General features: G+C 39.3%; 1 protein-coding gene and 1 long non-coding RNA gene across 2 annotated transcripts; one reads left to right on the forward strand and one right to left on the reverse strand.

Annotated features, from left to right (window-relative positions):
• The first annotated feature begins 9,732 nt into the window (after positions 1–9,732).
• On the forward strand, positions 9,733–10,775 carry LOC6536879 (EF-hand calcium-binding domain-containing protein 1). The gene is made up of 3 exons (XM_002097412.4): positions 9,733–10,191; positions 10,330–10,431; positions 10,488–10,775. Exons 1-3 carry the CDS (start codon positions 9,835–9,837, stop codon positions 10,686–10,688), a joined length of 660 nt encoding a protein of 219 aa, XP_002097448.1. The 5' UTR covers positions 9,733–9,834; the 3' UTR covers positions 10,689–10,775.
• A 907-nt stretch (positions 10,776–11,682) lies between these two features.
• Positions 11,683–12,128, reverse strand: LOC120321888. The gene is made up of 2 exons (XR_005561618.1): positions 11,924–12,128; positions 11,683–11,876 (listed from the first exon to the last, which is right to left on the reverse strand). It is a non-coding gene; the product is annotated as an uncharacterized LOC120321888 (long non-coding RNA).
• Between the last annotated feature and the right edge of the window lie 3,183 nt (positions 12,129–15,311).

Consider the following 15,311-nt stretch of genomic DNA (forward strand, 5'->3'; position numbering starts at 1 on the left):
CACATATTATATGAACACATGTGTGTATCCCATATAAACACATAGAGAAGGACACACATTAGCAGCCAACAGGATGTCTGTAGCAGGCGAGGATAAAAGGCAGGCTGACTGCCGCCACTGACAATGGGAACTTGTCTTTTTAATTAAATGCTAAAGGAAAATGCAAAAGATAAATGAAGTTGTGCTAAATGCGTGCTGTGCTGTGGAATATCGGGGAAAGGAAAAAGGGGGAAATCGCTCGGGGAATTCGCCGGCATCAGTAGGTGTCCTTGGATTTGGGAATTCAGCTTTCGGCTGGCAACTGGCAAACAGGCAACTTCATTTGCCACCCAGCGTCTCTGATGTGGTATTATTATTGAATTATGCGTTTCAACTCGGAATAGAAGGGAATAACCACCATTTGGCATTCCGCGCCGCGGGCTCAGAATTCGGTTAAGGTTAGGTTTATGCGGATCTTAATGGTGACCACATGTGTAGGCCAAGATTTGATTAGTGCATAGCTAGATGGCGGTCGCTGTTAAATGAAAAGTGGCATTTTTCAACTTTAAGTCTTATTCTTTCTGAATTACCAAATTAAGAGATAAAGTTGTGGGGATTGGGGAATTGCCAAATATATTTTATTAAGTTGTTTATAAAAATTGTTAAAATTTATAAGCTAAAATCAACGATCTCGCTTAAAGATGTACAATTTTTCCTTGGTGAAAGCCCAATTTTGGAATTTCATTCTCCATCTTAACTAACGAGTTTTCCCATTCCCAAATAATCCTAATAAATTGATAAAATACAGCAAACAATAAACCCAAAATTGGCAAACAATTAAATCCATGTTGCTAGAGAGTAAGCCCCCACAATTGTTGTGGCATTTGTAATCGCTGTTCAATAATTTTTGTCATTTTATGTAGCCGGCTTTGCGTCGACATATTGATACTGGGCCTAACCAGGATTCGATTACAAAACGCTCGCTTACAAGTGTCATGTAGCAGACTGAAGACTGAAGAGGGCGGAGGAATGGAAGCAAAGTGCCACATATCGTATATATATATTGGCCGGGAACTCCCATTCGCAGTTGTGGGCGGCCATCGCCATCGATTACAGATCAAATTAGATGTATAAATAACAAAACGATTAAGCGATTGAGGAGCTAAGCCAGAGCCAAGTCCTCGAGTGGGGAGAAGTTTGTTTGATTTTATTGCCAAGGCGGATTACTCGGGACCTGACAATTTCTGGTTGTGTGCGGCTCATTTGGATTATAATTGATGTCCGTGTCCCGTCGCAAACTAATCTGCTCTGTGTCTCTCTGGCCAAATATTTCCACTTGGTATTATTCGGCGGCTACTCCCGTCTTGGGACAAGACTCAATTTTCAAGTTATTTAACACCATTGATCCCCTTGGGATCCGCTTTTCTCGACATGTGTTTGTTTGCTCATCTTTGGTACTCTGGATTTCCGCATTATTCCGACGGATGACAATAATTTGGTTGCGTTGCTATTCAGAGGCTAAAGCCGAACTTTACACTGCAAAAAAAGACAAGCGAAACAACGAATATAAATACAAAAAAAATTAACAATTGGATGTAAGTTTTAAGCTTTTTCGTTTGTTAGACATATGTATATTCTACAAATAATGCATTCTGCTTAATTATTTTTCGAGTGCACTGTTTCGGCGGCCACGCGCCGTATGATGAATATCATGAGCAATGCCTAATCAACTGCAAATGAAATGGACAATTGCCACCGAATGAGCTGGGTGGCTTTCAGTGGGAGGTGTGGTGACCACACGCATCGATACATCAAATTGACACTGTGAATGCCAAAACCAACACAATCACACACATACCGCTCTGGAAAAACATCGAAAAGAGAAAGCATTTCGACGGCGCTGATTTGATGCCCCCCTCCCCCGCGATTCGACTGTTCATTTTACGCTTTTGGCTTGGAAAATAAATTGCCTCTGCTGCTTGTGCCAACAAATCCGCTCATTGCCGTTTTGGGCTTACTCTACGCCCATTCTACACGGAAAGAAATACAATCTACTTAAAATATGAAAAAAAGAGGATTGCAACCAACTATAAGATGGTAAAAAATCAAATCAAATGTACTTGCTCTATTTTACCTAGTAAATACTCAAGAAAGCAAAAGAGTTAGAGAGCATTAAAAAAAATTTTGGTTTTGTATCGAACGTACTGTGGTTTTTTAATAAAGGTATCATCATTTTTCGTATGCCAACTTTGTTCTGTCATATTTACACTAAGTATTTATTACTTCTGAAAAGTATAACTGAGTTGTAAAATTGGTTCCAGTGCATAATGTTGTTCCCGCTGCCGCTTAATAACCATTGTCCGCCAGTAGCCAGTAGAAGGGAACCTAAAACGTGTTCAACGTGGGAGCTATAAACTGTCATTTAAGTTGTTGTCGATGTCATTCCGCTGGCCTTTGTTTCTGGCCATTGTTTCAGTTTGGGCCAAGATTTGTGGCTGCAACTGAAGGCGGCCAAGTTTCTGTAGCAGCAAAAAGCGAAAGTAAATATATTTACGAGCCCGGGAGCAGCAGTAGAGAAAGGACTAAAAATACTCCTGTGTAAAATAAACAAGCACGGTAGACATCTCAGTGGATGGAGTATGTAAGGGGCTTACCTCTTGAATAACTGCTTGGCCTGTTCTTAAAGGATTTTCACACAGAGCAGGTGTATTACTTCCATATAATGCAGGATGTAGCCAGGTAAGGTTGAATGCCTTTGCCTGGACTACACACACTTATCATTTGCTGTAGTTTTTTGTGGAGGAATATGCGTTTGAATTACTACTGGCATTGTGCGCACCATTCATTTTGATATGTCAGGCCATGGCATTTAATTATATTACATGCGTAATGCGTGCGAGAGAGAATTAATTCTGAAATAATTTGTAAACAGATTATTAATTGGAGCTTTTTCTATTTTTCCTCCGATCCATAAATTAAATTGCATTTAATTGAATTTTAAATCAAACCAAACAACGCAAGCGACATCAAAATTTTTCAATCACCAGTTGACTGACTTTTCACATATAAAGGTTAAAAAGCCTTGGAAAGCATTTGATGAATGCACATTCATTCATTTGTTGGGGACATCCGTCAATGTGGACTTCAATTTATCTACTTGCCAAACGCCTGTTAAATTTTTGCACAATAGAATTCAATTTGTCAAAAGTCAAATGTGAACTCGTCGGTAATCAAGTTTGTATTTAATACAATTCTATTTGATTATTGATTGCACTTGCCTAATCTGAAATGCAGTACGTAAGATTTGCATATCGCATTGACAACTACTTAATGTGGAAATTAAAATGTCAATTCAATGCTCAACGCTCAATTGCTTGAATGCCAATACTGAATAAATACAATTTGTATAAATTTTGAAATAAGTGGACTTAAAATTTGGCATTGATTATCTGTTAGTCAAATAATCCGGCCGGGTATGCTAATGGTAGAAAATAGAGTATTTTCTTATTTAACATAATATGAAAGGTGCTTTAAAGGAATTAAATGTTGAATCCATTTAATAAAATGGCAAAACCACCAAAACTATTGATGCTTCACGTTCTAAACATTTTAATTGGAATTTTAAGTAAACAACAACGAGAAAGCTTTATTAATTTTAAATCCGATAACAAATATGGTGCTTACACGCAAACTTCCTTATTGAATTATAGTAATTTTTTTGGCCAGCATCTCTTTTCTGCTTACTCATCCAATTAGTAATAGTTAATCAGCGATTTTCCATTCGAACATGCATCCTTTTGTGCCGGACTCGTGTTAGATTCTGTTCATTAAAACATGTTAAACACATAATGGCTATCTAACCGAGTTCCCTGTGGCCACGGGGCGTGGCAGGGCGGGGCACATGGTCAACAGCTGCAGTTGGCCACAAAATGCTTTCAATAATTGCGGCTGTGCGGGGTCAGTTGTTTTTGACCCGCCGGACACGAGTCGCTGATCCCGAATGTGAGGCTAATTTTTCAGATGAATTTTGATGCCGCGCCACTTGTGTCAAATGCATGGCAGCACTCGCACAAAAAACAATTTTCCTAATTCGTTTATGGGTTTCTGGGTGGATATGTGGGCGACTCTATTTATGAATCATACGCCACGCTGCCCTTCAAAGAGCCAGCCTTCGTCGCTTCAGATGACCCCGGCAAAAGCTCAGTTCAGGCCGATTTTCATTCAAGGAATCCCATGTGGCCATTATGAATGGTTGAGCGATTCTTAAAATCAGAAATTTAAAACCTTAAAACCATAGTTTCCATTAACTTTAAAATTTTTATTCTCAGATGCGTGTGCAATTCAAGCGACGCATTGATAAATACATATTCGCAGATTTAGCTATTTAGAATGCATCTAAAATAACCTAAGCCCCAAATCGTTGATTTCAATTTAGTGAGGCCGTTTCTCCACAAACTGACATTGTTTTATGTTTGCGGTGGCGACTTGAATTCGCTCAGCAGGTGGGCTCCCATTCGTGCTCCCATACATCCTGCATCCTGCATACTCCAACCTACAACATGCATCCTGCATCCTGCATCCTGCGTAGCCCGAGCCAGAATCGAAATCAATTAGTTTCGGGGCCAAGCAGCTGCACAAATTGCAGGCGACAACAGGCCACACCCTCGACCCCGATAAATCCAATACTCGCAGCGGCAGCCAGTAGGTGAGACAAATTGAACTGAGTTCTGGTCAGGCTTTGTGGCTGCTGCTGTCAAAGGCGCTAGCCCTGGCCCATATTTCCGAGTCGGTGGGCTTATTACCAGTAAGCCTAACTGCACACTGCACGAAAAGCGGACTAAGTATGCAATGTTCATTAGGTTGAAGTGGCAAAAATTGCTCCTTGTTTTATTAGCTACATCAAGAAACTTGTTGGTTACCTTCGTAAAAACGTATAAGAAACTGAAAAAATTTATTAAGAAATTTTTCGCGCAGTGTAAGCTCTTACCTTCAGCGTCCGTAGGCTGGGCAAACATTTGCACACAACTCGGTCCCATTTCGAGTGTGCTCATACACTTCTTTTTGCCTCTTTTTTTATTACATGTGTACTTTTGTGATTACATGAATATTTTAAAAGCGCGCACTCGCACAAAGGTGGAAAAGGTGGAATGGCGATGCTCTCAAACACACAACTGACATGAGAACTACATTAAAATAATTTATTTTAACGCATTTTTTGTCATAACCCGATGGGGAAAAAACTCATTTCCTTTAATGATTCCATCTTGTGCACGCACGCTGTTAGTGAACTCGGCCAGGATGCGAGATTCTGCCCCCACGCACATGGTTATTTCATTAATATTGCCTTTTGTTGTTTGTGAACGTTGCTTGTTATCAACACCGAACCATATCATCTGTGTCAGTGTCTGCTTCTGCATCTGTATCTGTATCTGTGTCCGTGTCTGTATCTGGATTTCAGTATCTGAATCTCGCGTATCTGTGCGCTGCATTACGGGGCCGAAAAACACAGCATTTGCATTACTGGTCCGTCGGCGAGTCGGCGACCTGCAGCTTAATAAAGACTAATTGACTTGCTGACCGTTAAAGGGTGGGAAACAAGAAACGAGAAAAAAAGGGCGTGGTCAGTCCTGCTGATTGGCAATTATGCCAAAGACAACGTTGGCTTGACAAAACGCGATAAACGAATTAACATTTAAATTAATTTATGCCCCAAGTGTTGGCCAGCCCCACCAGAAACGTTGACACTGTATTTGTCATGAGCGGCGACAAATTTGAAATTTCTGGAAACCCAACATGTCCGACACAATGTGACGGCCTTCACAAGTTGCATGCCAAATTTATGCAAATGAAGCCCGCCTGCAACTTGGGGATGGGGTGAGATGGGTGTGTCCTTCGACGGCGGCGACGGTCGCTGCATCTAATTAGCCCAAGTAAATTACAAGACAAACCCGGAATGCCCAGGGAGTTGAGCCCGAAAACTTTATTCCCGGCAATTGCTGCAGATTGCAGTGCCCGTAAATTGAATAAGCCACTGAATGGGATGACTGCAGTTGAAGCACTCCTCCTTGGAATTAATTCTTGGAAAATCTTCTTCAACAACAGCAAGTGAAGATGAGCGTCATGTTACCGTTTACCTAAGGCATCCTTGAATATTTTCAGATAAGCCTTGCAACTATGCAACTAGACAAAGTTCATACTTTGATAGGTCTGTTGTTCACTCAGCATATGTACCATAATTTAAAAATTTAACGTTACTGCGTTTTGTACTGAACGAACAATAAGTGTTTGTCGGGCAATTTGATTATTGAGCATTTCGCATTAAATTAACTGCAAAGAAATTGGGCCTCCGGGCATTTTAATGCGTGTAATGATGATTGCTAGACAAACGTGACACCAGGGCGATATTAGGCCCCCGCAATGATGATTGGGAAGCGGCTGTTGTACGTACTTGGCCACATTACGCATACGCCCCGTAACTAACAGAAACAGCTAACGAGGCACCAGAGAATCGGCGAATAGTTCGCAGTAAATTTGCCAGCATGAGTGGTTCGCTTAAAGTTGGGCCAAGCTCATTGCCATCGACAAGCTATTTGAGCCAATGTTAATTGGGTTTGCTGCATCGAGCTTAATATGGCGCGGCAGCAATTTATTTACGTGCCATTAAAAATGCACATAACAAGTAAATTGCATTTTTACCATACACTCCGGCTGGCTGTTCGAATGCGCTCTGTTCGGGGAATGGCTCTTAAGTAAATTACAATAAATTTGGCGCAAAACTTGCATATGAAATGTGCAATGTTCGTGTTACAAAAGCCACTCGCTGTCGGCAATAATATAATTAAAAATTAAATGGCAAATTAATTGGTGAAAAATATCAAAAAGACTTTCTACGCAAGCCGGCATTTGCGGCATTTAAAATGCCATTAATATTGCATCAACACCTGCAGTACACGCGCTTAAATAAACATGCACAAAAAGCCTCTGCACTTTACATTAAAACGGTCTGGCCAAAAAACTATTGATGAATAATGAACGTGGCCCGGAAACAAAGCCAATGCGACCGCAGATACAGATGCAACTGCAGCAGAAATGGCATCCCCGCAGCAGCAACTGCAGCAGCACCAACAGCTGCTGTTCGACTTGTAAGTGACACGGTCCGAGTTCAACTCCGGCCATAAATCAGTGGAAAACTGCATAGTTCTTTTTCAATCCGCAAAAACACAAACAACCGGCACATGATCGTTTTTATCGCCTTTGTTGCGTGTAAATGCAGAATAATTCCTTGATTTATTTCACCAAACAGGTGGGACAACAATTAATTGGTCGCCTAAGTTAAACGTTATATATTTTTGACACTCAACAGCTCAGTGTAAGATTTTGTAAAGTCACTAAAACCTTACAATCTTTCCATATGGTTATCCTTTGCTTACAATGTATATAATAAACCCTCCACCGCGTTCCTGGCGTCATAAATTTATGATAACGCTGTGTGGCATTCGAGGTAGCCATTATTGGGTGGTCAAAAGTGGTGTATTATTAAGCCTTTGTTGCCTTACAATTAGTCAAGATAATTAGGTGGCAAACAGCATTCAAGGACTCCATCGTGTAAGAGTTGCGATCTTTTTTTTTGTAAATGCAAAATAATTACATTTCCGTATGCATTCGTATCTCTGCCCTTTTCCAGCTTCCCAGTTTTCCCTATCTCTCAGCGGTTTTTTATTCTCCCATTTATTTCGCATTTGCCTCGGTTGCCGTGTGTCTGCGGCGAAAAGTTTCAGGCATGTTAATAACACTCATAATTAAAAATTAAATGTTATAATTTCGTGTGTGCTGCCGTGCGGCTTTTTCCGTTTGGCTGCAAATTATTTCCCAGCTATGTGGCAACAGACAATTATTCACGCGCCTCTTACCGCCTCTGATTTTTCCCCCATTTTCCGGACCCTCTTCTCTTATACATGCATGCATGCATACGCCTATATGTTGCTCGTAAACTTTGCAATTATGCAATGCAAAGGCCATGTTTGCCGAGACTCGCTACAAGCCATGTATTTTTGATGGTCATAAAAAACGTATGCGAAATGATCACTCAATCTCCCTCGCCAGCAAAGGACGTTGTCGACAAGCACTGGCCGGGCAATCAAAGTTGGCAACTACTTTGCAAGTTTTGGCCAATGTTTTATGGAAGGGCGAAGGTTATGCAAGCCAAATACTTAAAAACGCAAGTATTTCAACTCCTTCAAACATTTTCGCCTGGTCAAGGCAGTGAAATATATTTTAAATGCTCTTGGATGTAACTGTGCATCTCAAACAGAGCAAGACATTTGAGGGCCCCGATGCTATTACCATTTTAAGCCTGCGAAAGTTTCTTTGTTTAATTTGGTCCGATATTGATATTTGCATTCTTTAATACGATTTCTGACAAAAAACTGCGAGAAACAGGATCAATTTTACAGAATTGTGAATTTAAATGTTAACCAGTCTTTTAAAAAAGTACGATTTTTACCTTTATGTAAAGACCCACTCGATTATCTTTATTTAAAAATAAAGATTTTTTCTAAATTAGATATTGGGTCCACCATACCGTCTTTTTAAAATTGGTTTCGTTCGATTTAAAAAACATTAAATAAATTTAATTTGTACGATTTTTTTCAGTGAACACGATGGCAAATTTAAGTGAAATAATCAATCGGACCAGGACCTTGAACTGTGTTGCAAGGCTCTCCCAGCAGGATCTGCGTGCGAAGCCACTTTGAATAATTATTGGCGCAGAGACAGAAAGTCAATCAGTGGGAATGCAGCGGGCAATTTAATACAATTGCGGGCCAAGGCGCTTATTCAATTAATTACTCGAAACAGTGCGTCAAAAAGCGGGCAAGTAATGCAGAAAAAGCCGAGTAATTATTTTACACTTTGCTACCGCTGTCGTTCGGCGATTTTCCACCATTTTCCACTTGCCCGCGACGCGAATTCAGCATTTTGATGAAGTTTTTCCCCGACACAGACAGTTGTGCGCGCAGTCGGTCATTCCATCTGTCGCTTGTGCATAATAAAGTTTACTTTAAGTTTGTTAAATCCATGCCCACCAGTAATGTGACCCAGTTTTCGGATTGGTACGTGTAATTATCGACATCTGATTAAATGAAATCAAAGGCAGGCCCAGCCGAAGGCAATATAAATTCGCATAAATTTGCCACGGCGCTTTAAATGTCAAGTGGGTCTCGTCCATCGATTTTTCTGCCTCGCTGGTTGCTGGGGTCATTTATCAATATGTAGATTTTTCTCGGAAAGTTCAATGGGTCCGCAGGACACACATACGCACTATACACCACATGGACCCCCGTATAAATTGCGTAATTTTTTTACACGCACACACAATTGGAGATAAATTGACTGATATGCATGTTGCGGGCCACCGTCGTCTGTCAGTCTGGCAGTTTGATGTATGTGTCTGCCTGCCTGGAAAAGTGTCCTTCTACACGACCACTCTCACTTTTCTGCTCTTTGATTTTTCTTTAAATAAATTCGTGCCCCAAGCCATTTCACTTCCGGTAACTGCACTAAAATGCCAGAGCGTAATGGCATCTATTTCCTGCTGGCCAAAATTTAAATGGGTCCTTGGCGAGTATTCTTCTAAAATCTGTTATCAGCCAAGATATATTTTAATTCCTTGTTCCGAAGGAATATACCGGTTGCCCTCTGCAATGTTTCAAGATTACATTTTTAGGATGGGAAAACTATTTTATCACATATTTAATGCTTTTCACTTCACCTAGTATCAGTTCATTGTTTCTATTTACTTAATGTTGAATTCCTGTGTTGCTTCCCCGTGATTTTTTGTTATAAATACCAGCAAAGATGAAGTTGGACATCACCATGAACGACCGTTTCAACCAGCGGTTTCAGTCCGTATATGGCGGACTGGTTCCCCAAATCGCCCGATTGGTGCCCTTCAACGACTCGGAGGTGACATGCATCCTGCTGATCTATTACAAGTATAGCCTCCAGAATGGACCCGCTGCTCGCCGAATAACTTCCAGCCAGTTCGTCAACATCGTGATTGGGTTCCAGCAGCTTTACGACATGGACGTGGTGGATCGCATCGTTACCCTGATCGCGGGAGGCAGGAAACACGTGACGCCCATGGAATTCGTCAACTACATGACCATCCTAATGTCCCGCGACATGGAACGCAAAATGGAGTTTGCATACATGGTATACACTTTTATCTAGACAATTCAATAATTTACTTTATAAAAGTATCTTATTGTATAAGCTAAAACTATCGGATTGCTTAAACTTAAGATATGTAGTTTTTGCTTATTTATTTAATTTGTTTTTTATTTAAACTAGGTGTACGACAAAAATGGAATGGGCATTAATAGAGAGATCATTTCATCTTCGGTCGAGAGGTTTTTTGTCGGGGACGACGACGAGGTACTCGAGATGCGACTGGTGAGCTGAAATTGAACAACTTCAAGTCCACATTCAAGTTTATGTTCCCCATTTAGGACATGGTCGATTTTCTACTCCTCAAATTTGATGAAGACCAGGATGGCTACATCTCATTTGAGGAGTACAGATCGATCGTGTTGCAGCAGCCGAGTCTGCTGGAGTTTCTGGGTCCCATCTTTCCCTCGGACGAGACGCGTCTGGTGGTGGCGTACTGCACTGCCATATACTCTCACATACCCGAAATGAGCACGTTATAGGTATGGGAGCAGGGTATGTGGCAGTTTGCCAGAACTCCGCCAGTCACATAAATCTTTCAGGCACAAATAAATCGAAAGCAATGCAAATCAGTGCGCCCCGCCACCGCGTTTTTCTCTGTTCAGCCATTGTAGCCACTCGAAAATGTCAATGACAATGATGATGAACTGCAGAATAGAGCGCTGACAGCTGCAACGAGACGCTGGATAGATGGATAGATGGATGGAGCATATATAGGGGACACCAGCTGTCTCTCGACCACACGGTGGAAAAATATGAAAGATGAAGATAGAATACTTGACATAACTATCATTTAAATAGAATAGCAATTATTGGTGAACACTCAATTCGCAGCATACGGTTAATTTTTATATATATGTATATATGCATATATATTTTTTTATTATAAAAATACAGCTAAACTTATTTTTTACATTTCACAGATCCAAATAACTTCTATTAAATGACAACAGAATTTAATACCTTTATGATATTGTTTTAAATTTGTTTCTAGTGTAGCCCGCTTTAGTGGCATAATTTTAAATACAGAGCGCAGCTCCAGAAATACTTTGCTCTGGTTGAATGCTTCACTGGCTCGACGACTGCCTTTGCCACTGCCTCATGACAGCTTGATTTGTTGGCAGTTGGCATACAATTGACATTTGATGGATAGTGTTCTACATTGTCGGGACATTCTCCAATCCAGGCTTCTAACTGCAGCCACTGCAGGCCCTTGAAGTTTTCCCCTTGGCCGGTTGCTCTAATTATAGCCATTGGAAATTGGGAGCACTATTAAAACACGAATTTTGAGTACCATTAAGCAACAGTGGGTTACTCCATGTCCATTAATAAATACATGAATACTTGTAATCACTGTTCAATTTATCTTCATGGTTTTAACCAAAGGTATTACGAAATACTAAATTGTATAGAGTTGATAATAATTCGCCTTTTTCTCAAACTACTTCACTTTACATAATTTCATATATAATTGTGTACGATACCTTTGCAATCATTTTTATTTTTTAGAATTATTTTATGATAATTTACATAAACTTCAACTCTTGCTTGCTTTATTCCCTCGGCGTACCAGCCAGAAAAAAATGCGTACGAAGATTTTGAAAATGGCAATGTATTCGTAAATTGAGCTTCAACAGAGGAACAAGGAATTTTTCCACAATTATGTCGTGCTAAAATATATGGTTAAAGCGGCCAAAAATACTCGATAGATACTTACGTTATAGGGATACGAATGATTAATGTTGGAATAGGGACCAAAAGGGCTATAAAAGAACGTGACCACTGGATTTGTTTTCCGGTTTGCCATGTATTTGCATCCATCGACCGTAACATTGTAAAGGAATTGTTTTTATCCGTTTAGCCGTTGATATAGTGAGAAATTAACCTGCAAATTTGATTCATAGAAAGACGATCAGTTAAATGCACCGCATACTTTAATTTTTTTAACTTGCAACTGATGTAATTTTACTTTAAAGGAGGCGTATTTATACGTTCGATTAATGGCCTTCAAGTATAGTACACAAATCTAGCTAATGATTCGTCTTGGGAAATGCGTTTAATATTTCTAAACTCAAAAGCTGAGTAAGCCTTAAAATAAAAAAATAAATAAGGTCGGACAACGTTATATAAATCACTAAAACATTACCTAAGTTTTGGATTATTAAAAAAAAACTGAAAAGATTCCAGTTAGTGACCGGCACATTGTAACTGCTAAATAACTCAATTCGAAATGAATACAATTTTAGTTCGACATGGTCTTTGACCCAGACACAATTTGTATAAACTCATTAAATTTAAAATCGATTTAAAAGTGGGATATATATATATTTAGCCAAACCCTTTTATATAACTTAAATGACAAACTTAATTCCCGAACAAATTTTATTTTGTTCACTACGAGTGATAGACCAATCGAATGACAGCGCAATAACTTAAAGAAATGCGAACTTCAAATAATATAAATAAAAATCTACTAATAAAGTGTTTAAAAATTTGTGATGATGGGTTACTATATATTGATGATGAGTTACAAACATTCTAAAATTTAATTCTAAAATTCTGCATTCAGTGTAGGCAAATAAATGTAGTGTAAATTATTTTAGGCTGTGTGTTTAGAATATAGTGTTTATTCAATTGTGAAATCATTTTTTCTCACAATAGCTTATATCAGTTATTTTTGTTTGTTTAATTTGCGTCCGTCATTAAATTCTATCACGTTAAGTGGTGTTTTAGTTTTATATAAACTTAATATACGTTTTTGATATTGTATGTGTCATTGGTAGCCTAAACACTTAAGTAATTGGTAAAATTGCTTATTAGAGAATTTTAATAGCTTTGTACAATATACGATTTGGATTTGTTGGTTCGTTGTTCAGTACTTTAATATTAAAAAAAAGGAGCAAAATGCTAAAGTCAAAGACATCCAAAGAATATTTTTTTTGATTAATTAAAAACTCTGAAAAAATATGCTGTGTTTGTCAGGCATGAATGACTTTTGAATCCTTCAGAAGGCAAGCCTAATGGCTGGCAATGGGCACATTTGCATAACAGACGGAAAGAAATTTAAAACAAGTAACGAGTCGGTGAAACATGAAACAGAAAAGTAAACAAACAAGAGTCTAATAGCACGACGGAGCTGATGGAATACTCTTGAGAAAAGTCTCATTTAGGTAGAAATCTAAAATATCTTAAATTATACTAAAAAAATACATATAATGGAATTTTAAATTGTAATTAAAAAAAACATTTTGTGTATGGACTTATACGGCGGTCTAGGCAAAAAATATTTTTTATAAATGATAAAAATAACCAAAATCTAAATAGTTACATTATAATGAGGCCGTGGGTTATTCTTTAATAATAATCTATCATTGGCATTAGAATAATTTGGCTTTGGCTTCAACCCTTTTGTGATCTTATTCATCTGAGCCTCTTGGATTTGTAATTATTTATGCAAAAATTCTTACCCAACAAACTTAATTTAGTTAAATGTTTGACTTTAGGCTGGCGCATGTTGATTAACAGCATGAAATGGGAACCGAATGCCCTGCCACGCCCCCGGCTATGCAAATAACGTTGGGGGCGGAGCCACCTTCTTCATCCTTGCAATCCATTTACTTTGTTGTTGTTAACCCTGGGTGTTTGAGTTTGCCACTCGAACTTGCGTGTAAACATGCATGATTAAGCTGGCAGCGAGAAACGAAGTAAAGTCCAAAATTAGCATAAGACAGCACAAAAGCCAGGAAATGTGAAATAGGACCGTCCCTGGAAGGTAATAGGCCTGCCAAAACATTTCTTCATGAAATACATTAACTGCTCCTTACCTACCCTTGTCTCAAAGAAAATAGAACGCTGTATTCGACTATTAGATACCCGTTACTCAGCCAGCGGAAAGGCGTGCCATATGAAAAGAAATTAAAAACCTGAAATATTTTTAAGCACCTTGTGGGCGTGAGAGTGGGCGTGTCAATGTTCTTAAACAAACTTGCACAACGTAGCTTTCCAGCTTTTATCGTTCGTGAGATCGCAGAGATTATACGGAATTTGTATTTGTAAATTTGACTTTATATTTTAACTGCAATGTAAAATATTTTGTATAAACATAGCGTAATATCTTATGAATAGCGTTTCATAAAAGAATCGCTTATTCATATTGCGCAAACTTTCATAACATCTAAGTCGCTTAAACAAATTTAAACAAGAATTCGCGACACTCAGGTGCAAGAAAATATCGATCAAAGGAAAAAATAGACGGGGAATGCACTCCTGATGGAGGAGATGATGCCAAAAAGCATCGCAGACCGAGACAGAGCAGGGGAATTTAAGAGAAAGGACAGCGAGAAGCTTGCACTCAGCGCATTGCATTGCAAAGTGAACTCCACTTACACGGAGTAAATAAATAAAAAGGATGCCCAAACAGAGCTCACAATTTATGGATGCACTTGCCAGGAAAGGACAATGGCAGAAGAATGGAAAAAGTCCAAAAATAAAAAAAGCACCAGAGAATAAGGAAGCCAAACGAAGACAAATGTAAAATAATACGTGACAATAATGCTGCCAATGGCTGTGTTGATTAGGCTGCTTTATTTATGTACCGCCTTTGCCGCGACAGCTGATCCAGATCCACATCCTCTTTGGACTCCAACCTCAGAGTTGCCCAAATTCGTCTTTATTTTTTGTGGGATGTCCAATCGTTGGTAAATTCATTGAGCTGCCGCAATCCGGTCTTGATCTGCAGGTTTTGTGGCCCAACTTGCTCTCTGGGCCTAATGAACCGAGCAGCCCTCTGAGCGAATGTGTGCTTGTGTGTGTTGGCCAAGTAAATATTATTTGATGCTGTGTCGAAAGCCATTTCCAGGTGGTATGTGTTTATGCATAAAATATTTACAAAGTTTCGTGTCTCCGTGTGGCTTTCGCCGAGTCCAATTTGCCCAAATGCAGAAGTAACATTTGAGGCGAGCTTGTGTGGCAATTCGTTTCCTTCTCCCTTTTTTTTGCCTCTTATTATTCCAAGTTTATTTAGGAGCTGGAATCTGGGGAGAAATGAAGGCATGAAGGCGGCGGAGGCATGGAACACCACATCAAAGCATAGCACGTGGCACGCA

The sequence above is a fragment of the Drosophila yakuba genome, chromosome 3R (genome assembly GCF_016746365.2).
Source record: "Drosophila yakuba strain Tai18E2 chromosome 3R, Prin_Dyak_Tai18E2_2.1, whole genome shotgun sequence".
Taxonomy (NCBI): Eukaryota; Metazoa; Arthropoda; class Insecta; order Diptera; family Drosophilidae; genus Drosophila; species Drosophila yakuba.

Excerpts from the sequence above, each read along its gene's own strand:
- LOC6536879 (XM_002097412.4), top strand. The coding sequence starts at position 9,835 with ATGAAGTTGGACATCACCATGAACGACCGTTTCAACCAGCGGTTTCAG. Across the intron at positions 10,192-10,329 it reads AAATGGAGTTTGCATACATG|GTGTACGACAAAAATGGAAT; the intron begins GTATACACTTTT and ends TATTTAAACTAG. Across the intron at positions 10,432-10,487 it reads AGGTACTCGAGATGCGACTG|GACATGGTCGATTTTCTACT; the intron begins GTGAGCTGAAAT and ends TTCCCCATTTAG.